Raw genomic sequence first — 13,656 nt, forward strand, 5'->3', positions numbered from 1 at the left:
ACATACAGTAAATGATTATTTATTATTTCCAGCAGTCAATGGTGATATCTGAAGAGAAGAATAGAAACATGGAGTATCAAAGAGAACTTGAAACGTTGCTTCACAGACTTCACCTTCAAGACAAACAGAAGTTGTGTCCAACAGATTTTCTTAAAATAGGTCCACCAGTGAAACAGGACCATGAAACATTTGAGGAAGATCTAGCTCATACTTTTCTTCAGAGGTTGATGATGTTAGACTACAGAGCCAGATATATTCCTGTAAGACAAGACAGTGCTGAGGTGAGCCATACAACATCTGTTGCAGAGTCTGACACTGTTGACACAGAAGACAGTGACTTAGATGCTCTTTTTAGCACCAACGTTGACTGTGATCAATCAGATCAGACTCATGTTCATCCGATGGACGTTCAAATGGCAGTATTTCACTGCTCAGACAGCTTCCTTAAGCAGAACATGATGACAAAGCTGTCACAGTGTCAGTACGCCTTACCTTTGCTTGTTCCTGACCCAGTCACACTGGATGTTGAGTGTCCTCTGTGGACATTCAGACAAATAAGAAAAACCTGGAAGACAACTCAAATCAAGGGTGATTCAAACATTGTCACCATGAAGAGTTTGCCCATCTGCAAAGCTGAGACACCCATGGTGTCATTTTTCCGCCTGGGTTCACTGTCAGTGTCTAAATCTCAGCTGATGAACACTTTGATCAACGAGCGTCACAACACCTTCTTCCACAGAAACTGCCCAGGTAGCACCAGATCTCGCCTTTTGATGGATGGTGTGGCAGAGATTGCCTGGTACTGTCCTGCTGGAAAACCCAACGATGCCTTCACTGACTGCACTGCCTTCTGTAATCTTCATGGTGATGCTCTGTTGATTGAAAAACAGCGTAAGATACTGACTGAAAAATCTTCAGTCAATGTTGTTCTGTTACCAACTCTGAAAAAAGGTGACAAAAGTAATGAAGTTATCTCAGATCTTCTGAAGTCTCCAAAGCCTCTGATTTGTCTCATTACTGATAATGATCGTGTTGCAGTTCAGATGAAAAAGGGAAATTACAAAATAGGTCTAAAAGACAGAAGCCAGTCAGATGTTTCCGAAGAACTGAAAAGGATCATTAGAAAGATCTTGTCTGGATCACAAACATCCTTCCAGCTTGAAACCATGGCCGAGGTCTCTGGGATCAGAGTGGATGAAGAAGACACAGTCTGCCAAAAAGGGAAATCTGCTGCTATGAAAACAGTGAATTTACTTCAGGGGATGGAAGTTTCAGAAATCAAAGATAAATTCCTCCCTTGTCATGGCCGACTGTGGCATGAGTGGTGCAGAATAAAGAAAGAACTGTATCACCTCAAAGGACATGTTGAGAAGGAGAAATGTAAAAGGCAACAGGAACTGAAGAAAATACGAAAAGAACAATGTGATGCTTCCTGTAGTGAACTGGTGAAGTTGTTCATTGAAAGTCTCTCATCTTTGCCATCAACAGACAAAGAGTATTTCCTGAAATGGACTCAGATCTTAATAGACGCCCTCTCCACAGATGATCTCACGTCAATTCTCCAAAGCTATGATAAGAAGTGGTCTGAGGTCTTGGCTCTGAAGAAGAAACGTGACAAACCTGATCTGCTAAAAAGAAAACAGACTGAGCTTGAACAAATATCAACAAAACTACAATCAGCAACTTTTGGCTTGGAGCACATCTTTAGAGAAATGGGGCAGATCTATGAAGCCCATAAATCTCTACAGAGACAAACAAAGAGGGGTCAGACTGACTGGTCTAAATACCCTGAGCTGGCTGCAGAGCTGATAATATCAGGACATCCCATGGAGCTGATGGATGGTGATGCAGGTCATGTGCCTTTGACATGGATCTCTAGTCTTTTAGAGGAAGTCATCAAGAGACTGGGTGACCAGAGAGTGTTTGTGTTGTCAGTTTTGGGCTTACAAAGCAGTGGAAAATCAACAATGCTGAATGCCATGTTTGGGTTACAGTTTGCAGTGAGTGCTGGCAGATGCACCAAGGGTGCCTTCATGCAGCTGATCAAAGTGTCAGAGGAGATGAAGAGAGACTTTAAGTTTGACTATGTGCTGGTGGTGGACACTGAAGGACTGCGTGCTCTTGAATTAGCAGGTAACGCCGCTCTTAACCACGACAATGAACTGGCAACATTTGTTGTTGGTCTGGGAAACATGACATTGATCAACATCTTTGGAGAGAATCCAGCTGAGATGCAAGATGTTCTGCAGATTGTTGTTCAGGCTTTCATGAGGATGAAGAAAGTCAAACTTTCTCCAAGTTGTGTGTTTGTTCACCAGAATGTGACAGATATTTCAGCTGCAGAGAAAAACATGGAGGGAAAGAGACGCCTGCAAGAAAAACTGGACCAGATGACCCAACTAGCTGCCAAAGAGGAGGTTTGTGATGCAGAGTGTTTCAGTGACATCATTGCATTTGATGTGCAAAAAGATGTGAAATACTTTGCCCAGCTTTGGGAGGGAAGTCCACCTATGGCTCCTCCAAATCCAGGTTATAGTGAGAGCATCCAAGAGCTGAAGAACTTCATCCTCTCTAAAGCTTCACAGTCTGCTGGGATTACTCTGTCACAGTTCAAAAGCAAGATTCACGACCTGTGGAATGCCCTGTTGAAAGAAAACTTTGTTTTCAGTTTCAAAAACACACTTGAAATTAAAGTGTACAGAAACCTTGAGGTTCAGTACGGGAACTGGACCTGGGCTCTGAGGAGCAACATGTTGACCATTGAAAACCAGCTGTACAACACAATTGAAAATGGAAAACTTGACAAGGTTGAGCTCAGTTATCTTTCTAAAGAAATGAGCCGAACATATGGAGAAATCCAAAAAGAAATGTCAAAGCACTTTGATGATGACAGAGACAAAGAAATGTTGGTTCAGTGGCGAGGCACATTTGAAATCAAAATCAAGGAGTTTCATGAAGAACAGGTGAGAGGAGTGAAAAGAAAACTGGATGAAGTTATCCAGCAGAAGAAGGCTTGTAAAAAGCTTGATGATCAGAAGACAGAGTTTGAGAACAAGCTGCTACAGAAGAGCAAAGAGCTCGCTCATCAGTTAAAAGACAAGACACAAGATGAAAAGAAACTTAAACACCAGTTTGACTCTGTTTGGAGCGACTGGGTGAGAGAACTAACTGCAGATACAAAACCTATTGAAGACATCAACTTGGAGGAAGATCAGTCAACTATCCTTCATGAGCTTGGTATTGAATGGGATCTTATTAATGATTCCAAAAACAGTGGCAGATACAAAAACATATCAGTGGCTGGTGATTACTTTCATTATGTGTCACTCGCCAAGTATCAGGAGCTTTGTGACAAAAGCCAACAGCCTCAAGAGAGGGAAGGGGACAAAAGAGAAAAGGAAACATCTAGACAATTTGGTGACTATGTTTCAAAAACAGGTACAAAAGTATTAAGTTACATTAAAGGGACTTTTCAGCATGAAGAGCAACAACTGATCAGATCCCTGATTAACAATCTTGAAAAACTGTCACTTAATATAATCAAGAACAAACCTGTAGCTACAAGAGGCTACAGATCAACTTATTTGCAAGAAGTTGCCAAAAATGTCAAAGAGAAAGTGACAGAATTTGAATCAGAGAGGAAATTTGCTCTGAAGAAGAAGTTTACAGTTGATCTCTTACTGTATGTGTTTGACAGAGCAGGGACTTGGCTTTCAGAGTCCCACGAGAAATTCAAGAAGAAGAATGATGCACTGATTTATTTAGAAAGCAAAAAGGATCAATATTACAACATTTTCAGAAGCTTCTGTAAAGGAAACTCTTCTGCTGTTGTACTTGGAGAACTGATCTGTGAAAAACTGAAGGTTTCCACTGTTGAGGCTGTCTGTAACAAGATTGCCATTGATCTAGCTGGAGAGATGAAGTGCAGTTTCCCAGCATTCAATGGGAACAGATTGAACCTGGAGAAACATGTGTTGAAGTCACTGGCAGAGAAAGAGGACTTCAGTGGTTTCATCACCTACATCCATCAACCAAGGAAACATGTGGAGAGTTTTATAAAAGTGGAAGTAGAGAAATACATCTTCACATCACACAAAGATAAAGCTCGGGATATACTCAAGAAAAATGTTGAAGACATGAAACAACATGTGAGTCAGGCTTTATTTACTGCAACAGAGGAAGTTAAAATAGAGAGAGGAGACACAGACATGTGGCTGGAGGAATTTACCAGTTCTCTGAGAGATCAGTTGACATTTGATTCCATTTGTCCTGAAAACTTCAGAGACATAAACAATTTTGACTTTCTTAAAGAAGCGATAGAGAAAAGCCTTGAACCCATCATGGAGGAGATGAACAACCTCTCACTGAATGAGATGAATGAGTTCAGACTGAAGCCTGATCAAATCCTCATTGATCAGCTGTGCAAGTGCTGCTGGGTAACGTGTCCATTCTGTGCAGCTGTTTGCACCAACACCATGGAAAATCACAGTCCTGAAAAGCACAATGTCCCTTTTCATCGATCCACTGGGATTAAAGGATGGCACCATAGAGGCACAGTGGAACTGGAAGTTGATTTCTGCACAACAAATGTTGCAAGTGATAAAAGTTTTTACCCCCATCATGACTCAGATAAAAGTATTCCTTATAAACAGTACCCAGAGGGTGGGGATGAGTATGCTGCTTGGATGATCACTCCTGATGAGTCTAAACTCACATACTGGAAATGGGTTGTGTGTCGATTTCAAAAACAACTGGAAGACCACCATGAATTAAAATTCCAGGGCAGAGGAGAAATTCCCAGCGAGTGGAGAAAATACAGTAAAGAAGAAGCCATTAAAAGTCTGGATGAAATGTACAAACTGTGAGTGAACAACACAACTACTCTGCTGAAAATGATGATACTTGTTTTCATGTGACTTTTCATGGATCAAACTCCTATAAAACACAGAGGAATAATAGGAATTTGGAGAATGAGTGAGGCATTAAAACTAATGTTAATAATATCTACAAAGTTTGTAAGTGTGAACTTCTTTATATGAAAAATGTTCAAATGAACATAAAGCAGAACACAATGTTTTTTTATTTGTTTGTTTTTGAAGAGACAAAGAGAAATTATGAAATTCATGCATTTATCAATATTAATGAAGATTTTGAAGTTTTATTAAATGAAAACACGTGAAATCTGAACTTCTGAAGTTCAGTGATCATGGAAAGATGAGTGAGAAGGTTGATGAGAGATGTTGTCAGATGATCGACTTCTTACAACAAAGAATGGAGGGTATATTTCTTTAACCTGTGAAATTCATTTCTAAAACTTAAATCAGAAAATCCTGTTAAACAAATTTTTCCTGTTTGTATTTTTATAAGTCTTTACATGTTAAGTTGAATCATGTTAACTGATCCAGGATGCTTTATGTTGAAGATGTATTTGAAGTGTTCAGCTGTGTTATGTTAATCTCATTTAAAATAATCTGTCATTATATCTGCAGCAGCATGAGTTTTGTTGTTTTGTTGTAAATGTGAGGAAAATATTTCTAAAGGATTTTATCATTTATTAAACTGATCATTCAGTGACGACACAAAAACACCTGTTGACTTTAACCTTTCATGTTATTAATGAGCATAATAAAAATAACTACATCATATATATTGAAAGACCATGTTTCTTTTTTGTTTCTTAAATGACAAAGTTTTAATTTCCACCTTTGAGATCTGACATCTGTTTGTAGAAGACCCCACCTTTTGTATCTGATCCATGGTTCATAGTAAAGTCTTCTTCCTAACTGTTTCTATTTGATAAGACTTGAAAATCACCTTATGTCTATTTGACCTTTTCTCAACCTGATAAGAAAATCCCACATGGCTCTTAAGCTTTTTGCTACATTTTCTGCACATAGGTGTCACGCTTCTGTTCTCTGATCGTGACTTTTCATGTATCTGAGCGGACTTCTAAAACCAGGTTTCACAGGTAATCTAAGTGATCTGTTCCTCTGTTTGTATGTGATCTGGTGCCTTTAAGTAGAACTGCTACAATTCAGTATTGCACCTCAGTTAAGTTATTTGGGACTCACAAGAGAAAGACTTTTAAAAGGAGATGGTCAAAAGCAGCAGAGGCCAAGATGTCCTGACTTTTTGTCTCTAGTCTGCATCAAGCTCTAAAACCACTGTATCCTACATTTCCCATACTGCAATTCAAGTGTCTGCCATTAAACCCCATCTTGCCTTGTAGATGTCCACTTCTTTGAAACCCCACACCTCAAGCTGAACATGTCGGTTAAATGTAGAGTACTATAAGTTTGGATGAATGGGGTTTAAATAACTTTAGCACAGTTAGAAAAGCTAAAAACTACCATTGGTTGCAACTTGCCACTGTCGGATCATTAAGACGGTTCACCAAAGTGCATTTTACTATACACATTATTAATTTATAACTGTTTTGTTACTTCACTTCTGATAACGTTAAATTGGGTCTTTATTATTTAAAAGTACTCACCGAAAAAGGTTGTACGGTCCAAATTTACAGAAGCTTGACAGATTTAATCTGTTGCAGTTTCTCATTGTGACCACTGGATGGCGGTAAAACTCATGTACATACGTTGAAATCATTACATGGGCTTTGTATTGGTTAAAACAAACGATGCATCAGTAAAAAAAAAAATCGGTATGAATTTATTCATTGTCTCCTTTGGATAAAGAAAGGTTAATATTTCTGACTGCTGACTGTGACCACTTGTGGAAAATAAAAATGACATTAGCTATCCTCAACAACAACTTCCGGTATTTTAACGGGTGTGACCTATAAAGTAAAGAACGAGCTGCCGGTGGATACACATCCAGGTAACTGCGACTAAGGTGAGTTTTTATTTTTATTTTAAAAGGATATTTTCCTTTTTAGCAGACGAAGGAGCGTTTGTATGAGTAACCGGTGCTACCTCTAATAAAGGTAAATCGGGGTGTTTACGTGTTTGAACCTGCAGCAGCCTACAGTAGCTAGCAGCTAAGTAGCAAGCATCTGCGAGTAATATTCTTGCTCTTAGCTTCTGTCGAGTTGTTTTCTCAAACTTTAGATACATGTATCTCCCTGCAGAGACATAATAGAACTGTTTTTGCACAGGTAGAATATTCATTGCGAGAAATAAACTTAACCTCGTGTAAAACTGGTGTAATGCCCCTTTTATTGGATTGTTGCTCTCTGTATGAAAACATTTGAGGTTTGTGTCACTATTTGTGAGAAAATATATTTCAAAGACAGGATCTGGATATAGTTTATTACACTGACCCTCAGAGACAACAAAACAAGACCACATACTGAATATACCATATACTGAAGAGCTACATCTATTAATGATTAATATTTCGTACAGTATCTAAACTGATGACCACAGTCTGCATGTGTTACAGCAGCTGTATCTTTTAGCAGATTTTGAAGGAAGTCAGTTTGAAGTCCCCTGTGACTCTGATGTAGCTGATGACGTCCATGCCAACACGGTTAGGAAACTGGACTTCCTGTCCATCAGGAAGCTCCACCTCAAACACGTCTCCTGCCAGCTTCAGTACAATCTAAAACAGAAATTATTTTTTTAATAGAAACACTCTGACACATATGAAACTAAAACTATCCACATGGCAGGGAAAGTGAACAAATATTTTTTCTTCAAGCCATAAGCTTTTCAAAAATTTCCTCATCAAATTTTTTACAATACTTTTCATGAAGTAAATGCATCTTCTCTTCCCCTAGCTCTACTCACCTTGACGTCTGCGCCTCTCTGTAAGGGGTTGTGTATTTCCCGTTTCTCGTCACCCCAACAACCATCAGTCTTTGAGTTGCACACGAGCACAGCTCCATCTGTGTCATCATGGAAACGAGGGTTAAAGTGCAGCGCCAGGTCGTCTGCATCACAGCCGAGGTCGATCTGGAATCTGAGTTTATACAAGAAATGTGGTGTAAACACCCAGGTGTTTGCAGAGCTCAGAACACCACACAGGCTTGTAACACTGGACATGTAATCTACAGACTATTGATAAAAGTGCATGTTTACAGATTATTTATTTTTTACTACAGCAACAAACCCGAGTGTATCTGCGTAGATATTACCGTATTATTTTATTCAGTGAAGAGGGTAATATTAAACAAGTATAATGTGTTTGGTGAGCTTACCTCTCAGCATCGTGCAGAATTACTCCCTTTAGTTTCAGCTGATCTCCAGCTCGCAGATCTACATTCTTCAGTTCAAGTTGCTGAGAAACACACTTGTGTAGTTCAGCGTTTCAAACAATTTCATGAGCAGATGAAAGATTATTGATAGTCATTATGGTAGCAGATTTGGAACAATCAAATATTGATATTTATCAGCTGTTTTATTCAACAAATAACAAATTCCATGGTGCAGAACAGTGAAATAAAAGCCGTGGCAGATTTAAACTTACCAGGCTCATTTTTGGTGAAGAGTCCTTGAGCTAATGGAAGATGTAGGATGATGGTGTTGGTACAGAGACACAGTCTTCTGTCCTGGAAGACAAAATGTAAGTGGTGTGGTTGTAAAGTCTTTATTTATAATATAAAGTACAAAAGACACAGTGAAATGACTTTTAACAGTTACAATGGGGCCCCAGTCATCATTATCATCACAATGAAGCAGCCTATTCAATGTAGATGCCCTGCTCTGTTTAATCATTGCTGTTGAACTCATTTTGCAAATGAGATGAGTTGTCTCCTTGGTCATTGAGCAAGAGTAACAGCTGCTGCAGTGCCACTGTAAGGTGATGATCAAACCTGATTTAGATTGAGAGCCACTGCGTACATTTAGGAATCTTAAATTTACACTGGAGAGAAACAACTACCAGAGTATACTGTGCCTGTGGTGGTGCAAATAAATAAATGAATCCTCCTCAGTCTAGTTTCCTCTAACTCGGATCCTACTGCCCCTTTGAACGTCCAGACAAGATGGTGTCCAACAAGCAGCAATGATGATGGGGCAGCAGGTGGAGCAGCTCCATGTTGTCACATAATGAAACCTCCCTCAAGAAAAAAACAGCCTGAACACAAGTTTGCAGAACAGTTATCATATTGTCTTACTTTTCATGATTTTTAAAAGAAAATTAGCTACTAAACGCTCATTTCTAATGACTTTTTGCATTACTCCTGTGCTGCTCTCCATCTAACAGAATTACAAGACTGAACAAAATAAATTACAACGTATGAATTTATTAAACATACCTTTACATATTAACATATATAGATAATTACTTTCTTTCTAATAGAGAGAAAGTAGGTCCTACATGAAACTGCTCAAAATAAAGGTTTGTGGATTATCTTGAGTAACCGGGTCATTATTTCTGGAAAGAGACTCTCCTAAATCCCTCATTCTGAAGTAAGCCATAGGAAAAATTCTTTTGTTTTTTAGGTTAGATATTATGGGTAAATATATTTTGTAAGCTGTGCTTTATATTTTACAGAAAACAGTGGGAGTAACCAGATGTATCATAACAGTCAACACTCCATCCCTCTCTTCTTGCTGGATATAATTCACATTATGTTTACATCCTAAATGCATGCATGAGGTAGCTCTGATCCAAAAGCAGAATTAAACGGGACAAAAGTGAGTATTAAGAATGATAGTAAAGCATAGAGAAGATAATTAACACTTCATTATTATCAAATTAAAATCTGTGTTTTTCTGGCCATAATCAATTAAAACGTTAAAAATGTTCATCTCACCCTTATTTGGTTTAATCTGAATGTAAGAGATTAGCAAAGAGACAAAAACAAACTCACCAGCCCCAAAGTAAAATTAGCTGGAGTTCATTTTCTATTTTAGTCATCAACTACTTTATTCACTAACTGAGAGGACTGCATGGAGCTGGTAAAAGTCTGGACTGTGTCTCCATCCACAGAATGGTGGATGAAGTAAATAATAAGCCATCTGATCACATCCTGGTGTTGCTCAGAACTGTCAGTAACTACGGACTGTGATTCCATCCTCAGAGCTTGTGTACCTGGACAGCTTGAATCATCTTGGCCACCTCTACTTTAGTCTTTCCCTTCACCGGTTTCCCGTTCACGCCTGTGATTTCATCGCCTGCTGCCAGCGTCCCCTCCAGAGCTGCTGGGGTGTTATCAAAGACCTGTGGGACAACAGAGGCCACTTTTCAAAAGGTACCAATGGCAGCTTCATCCCAAGGGTCTGGAGCATGACCACTGTAAGGGGCAGTCTGGGATTACTGTACAATAACAATACAAAGCCAAACGTGTCTCCCCAGTACAATGCACCTCTTCCACTGGTGGATGGGGCCTTACTGTAACATCTAACCACAGCTATCATAAACCTAGTCAAGTAAGGAAGAGTGGTTCAAAACTGTACTTGATTACAGTATTTGATAGTTATTTGGGACACTTTGTATAATAAAGTATTAAGAATGCTGCAGCTTTGTAAGTTGCAGGTGTGTTGACAGATTTGAGCTTGATCATGTTTGATTGATCATTAATGGAATCAGGACATCTACACTTTCATTCTTACGGGAGAACGTCCCCCACCCCCCGCATGAGACTCAGTAGAGGACAGCTCATCTGTTCATAAAGTTCTTCTTATCTTATCTTCTCTTATCTTAATAGAGTTAGGACTGTGTCACTTTCAGTTTTCCTTTTGTTGTCACTGATGTGCATATGGAACCCTAAACCTGTAACACTTCATAACAAGCTAGATGAAGCTTTATGTGTTTATTTATGTTTATATATAAATAATGTACAACAGAATACACTTAGGTTTTTTATTATGTAATATACATGCTTAGCTTTGGGTTCTTTGGTCTTTCGGGTGGATGAACTCTGTCTGTTGCTAGGTTCAAGAAACACACAAATGTGGTTTCAACAGAGGATTTGAAAAAGTTTCTCTGACTCTTAATCGACTGAAACCCAGAGAAGAGACATAGACGTAATAACACAACTGTAACTAATTGTCCCTCAGGTTGACAATATTCTCTGATTTTTGCAGGGGAACCACAATGGTGAGACAGGTTCTCTTGGACGTTCTGGACGACTTGGCAGACAAAGAATTTAAGCGCTTCAAATTCTTCCCGGGGAGAATAAAATCCTCAAAGGAAGAAAAACCCTCAGAAGGGCTGACTTGGAGAAGGCGGACAGGCTGGACACTGTGGATCTGATGGTGCAGACCTATAAACGTGATGAAGCTCTGGCCCAAGAGAGCGAATGATCAATGTTCATAAACAGAATAAACAGTGATTGTAAGAGAAATCAGAGAGGAATGCATGAGAGACTGAAAGCCACTTGAATTTGCCTTTTTAGATTTTAATTTGAAGAATTAAATGACCTGGTGTTTGAGTTTTCATTTACAACAACCGCTGGCATAAAAACAATCTATTAGGTTGTCACTGACGATAAAAGAGACTTAAATCTTTTATCTGCACAAGACAGTGCTAAGTGAATATAATGTAACCAATGGCTTCCAGGCTAGGTGAATCTAGTTGATCGATTCTCTCTGACATTGGGGTCGATGGCACTAAAGATTCAGCGTAGAGACTCCTCTCGCTCGCCCTCCAGCGCTATAGGTGACAACCGAGTCTGACACTTGGAGATACAGTTTATATTTAGTACTGATGACAACAGCTCTGTGTGTCACTGGTGACGGTTGCTAACTACCATATCTCTGTGCAGGCAGGATAATGAATGCGCATAGTTGTTCCAGACATAATACACTTGAGCATCAAAACAGTATAATCTCATGTGTGTGCAAGTTAGAGAGATCCGAGAGAAAGAAGAGAAAGAGAGAGACAGACTTGTGCTCACATGGATAATCTTCATAATAACTACACAAGATCCCTACCAAATACCCTTAGAAACAGTTATAAGAAGTGACACGAGCTTGGTGTAAGACAACAGCTCCAGTGAGAGATAACAGTCTTCTTCGCGGATGTCGAAATAATGATGAACTTTGACTCCACTGAATAGAGAAGAACTTCACACTGTACGCTCAGTCTTGTGTGTTCGTAAGGTTTTCCCATCATAATCAATGTCCCCATCACATAGAGATTGAACCACTCACTACAGCTCATATTGCTGTTTCATGCACATCACCACCATGAAATATTACATTCAAAAGGTAGGGGCACTCTCAAGGCTAATAACCCCGCTGATCAAATAAGATCAGTTACATATGATAATCATGAGAGGGAAAATACAAAAACAAATTAACAGGCTTTTAGTCTGAATTGGGGGATTATCAGACCGAATTTCATTTTCAGTTTTAGAATAACTGAAAATCCACTTAGAGACAAGACATACAAGCTCAGACGCTCTATCTGCTCCCCACCATTCATCTACAGTACTGTGGTTTTATGATGCATTCAGTCTGCTTTAACATCTGTGATACAGATGTGATACATAACGAGGACACACTTTTATGTCTCCTCGATGCAGCTCATGATATGTCCATCGTGCCTGTTGTTAGTACCTGATACGCCTTGGTGTCAATCAACATACATTAGAGTGAATGAAGGCCTGGTGGGCTGCTCTCTATCTCCCCACTCTGCTGGTGGAGCTCTGACCTCCCTTCCTCAATCTTCGTCTTGTTGAAATGTTAAAAAAAGGAAATCACACATGATACAAAATCACACATGATCAAACAGTCTATAAATTTTTGATCGCCTTCTGTGTGACGCGAGTCAGCAAAGTCTTCTGCCATGTCTATCCATTTTTTCTAAAAACATCCATTCTCCTTTGTTGAACTGTTGCACGTCCAAGTAGGTTTGTCTGTGGAAGCTGGTAGATTTAGTGCACATAGGAGAGAGGGAAGAGAGTTGGTTTGTGTGTGGACATTTCACCGTGCTGCTGCACTACAACTCATTTGCCACCTGTTGTGTGAAGCAGATGTGTGCTGCATCATTCTCGCGATGCTCAATTAATAGACTCTCAGAGTGCAGGGTGCGCTTACCTTATCGAGTGCAACGAGAGATTTGACGAAGACTATTCCTTGCTTTTATAATCTACGTTGTGCGTGTGTGACAGTGACATGAGGTTTACAACGTGTTTGCTCCATTTTATTGTGAATCTCCTCAACACGAATACAATTTATTTGTGTGATTCCACGTTCAGGTTGACATGAGAGACACGAGATTGATGAGGCAAAACAGGGACGTTTTATTTATCTTTAATGACACAGTAAAATGTCCCAGGATGCACTGCAAGATCATATGAACAGTTTAATCTGAATATTAGGTGATATATACATACATTCCGTTTGTTTAAAATCCAGGTAAGGACTGGTCCCTGGTATTTCTCTCTCAGACTACCATCCAGATGTGGAAAACGTGACAATAACTGTTCAGACGTGATGATAGGATTCCACACAGTATACGATAGGCCAACACAACACGAAACATAAATCCCCAATTTAATCTGCTTTGTTGAACACGCTGTGAGTCCGAACAAACAACAGCCTCTACCAGTCGCGTTCACAACTAGCATTCACGCTGCACAATGTGTCGCTTTACCGCAACTGAGAGTGGTGCACATTTTTGATTTCATATCGGTTCTGCAGATCTCACAGGTTACCGACTACCAACAGAGAGTGTGGTGGTTTTGTGTGTACTAACCATGCGCTCTTGTGGTTGCTCGTGGTATGTGCGTGCTGTGTGTGTGTG

The 13,656-nt window shown here is 39.5% G+C and overlaps 2 protein-coding genes across 2 annotated transcripts; one reads left to right on the top strand and one right to left on the bottom strand.

The window, feature by feature from the left end:
* Positions 1-68: 68 nt before the first annotated feature.
* On the top strand, positions 69-5,645 carry LOC111236072 (interferon-induced very large GTPase 1-like). Its single transcript, XM_022764681.1, has one exon. It carries the CDS (start codon positions 69-71, stop codon positions 4,863-4,865), a length of 4,797 nt encoding a protein of 1,598 aa, XP_022620402.1. The 3' UTR covers positions 4,866-5,645.
* Positions 5,646-7,375: 1,730 nt separating this feature from the next.
* Positions 7,376-8,446, bottom strand: LOC111236073 (galectin-2-like). Its single transcript, XM_022764682.1, has 4 exons — positions 8,428-8,446; positions 8,159-8,238; positions 7,749-7,920; positions 7,376-7,560 (listed from the first exon to the last, which is right to left on the bottom strand). The coding sequence occupies exons 1-4, from the start codon at positions 8,434-8,436 to the stop codon at positions 7,414-7,416; spliced, it is 408 nt and encodes a 135-aa protein (XP_022620403.1). The 5' UTR covers positions 8,437-8,446; the 3' UTR covers positions 7,376-7,413.
* Between the last annotated feature and the right edge of the window lie 5,210 nt (positions 8,447-13,656).

The sequence above is a fragment of the Seriola dumerili genome, unplaced genomic scaffold, assembly GCF_002260705.1.
Source record: "Seriola dumerili isolate Sdu_G_001 unplaced genomic scaffold, Sdu_1.0 BDQW01000563.1, whole genome shotgun sequence".
Taxonomy (NCBI): domain Eukaryota; kingdom Metazoa; phylum Chordata; class Actinopteri; order Carangiformes; family Carangidae; genus Seriola; species Seriola dumerili.

Excerpts from the sequence above, each read along its gene's own strand:
- LOC111236072 (XM_022764681.1), top strand. The coding sequence starts at position 69 with ATGGAGTATCAAAGAGAACTTGAAACGTTGCTTCACAGACTTCACCTT.
- LOC111236073 (XM_022764682.1), bottom strand. Across the intron at positions 7,921-8,158 it reads ATTCTGCACGATGCTGAGAG|ATTCCAGATCGACCTCGGCT; the intron begins GTAAGCTCACCA and ends GTATAAACTCAG. Across the intron at positions 7,561-7,748 it reads AGAGAGGCGCAGACGTCAAG|ATTGTACTGAAGCTGGCAGG; the intron begins GTGAGTAGAGCT and ends TTTCTGTTTTAG.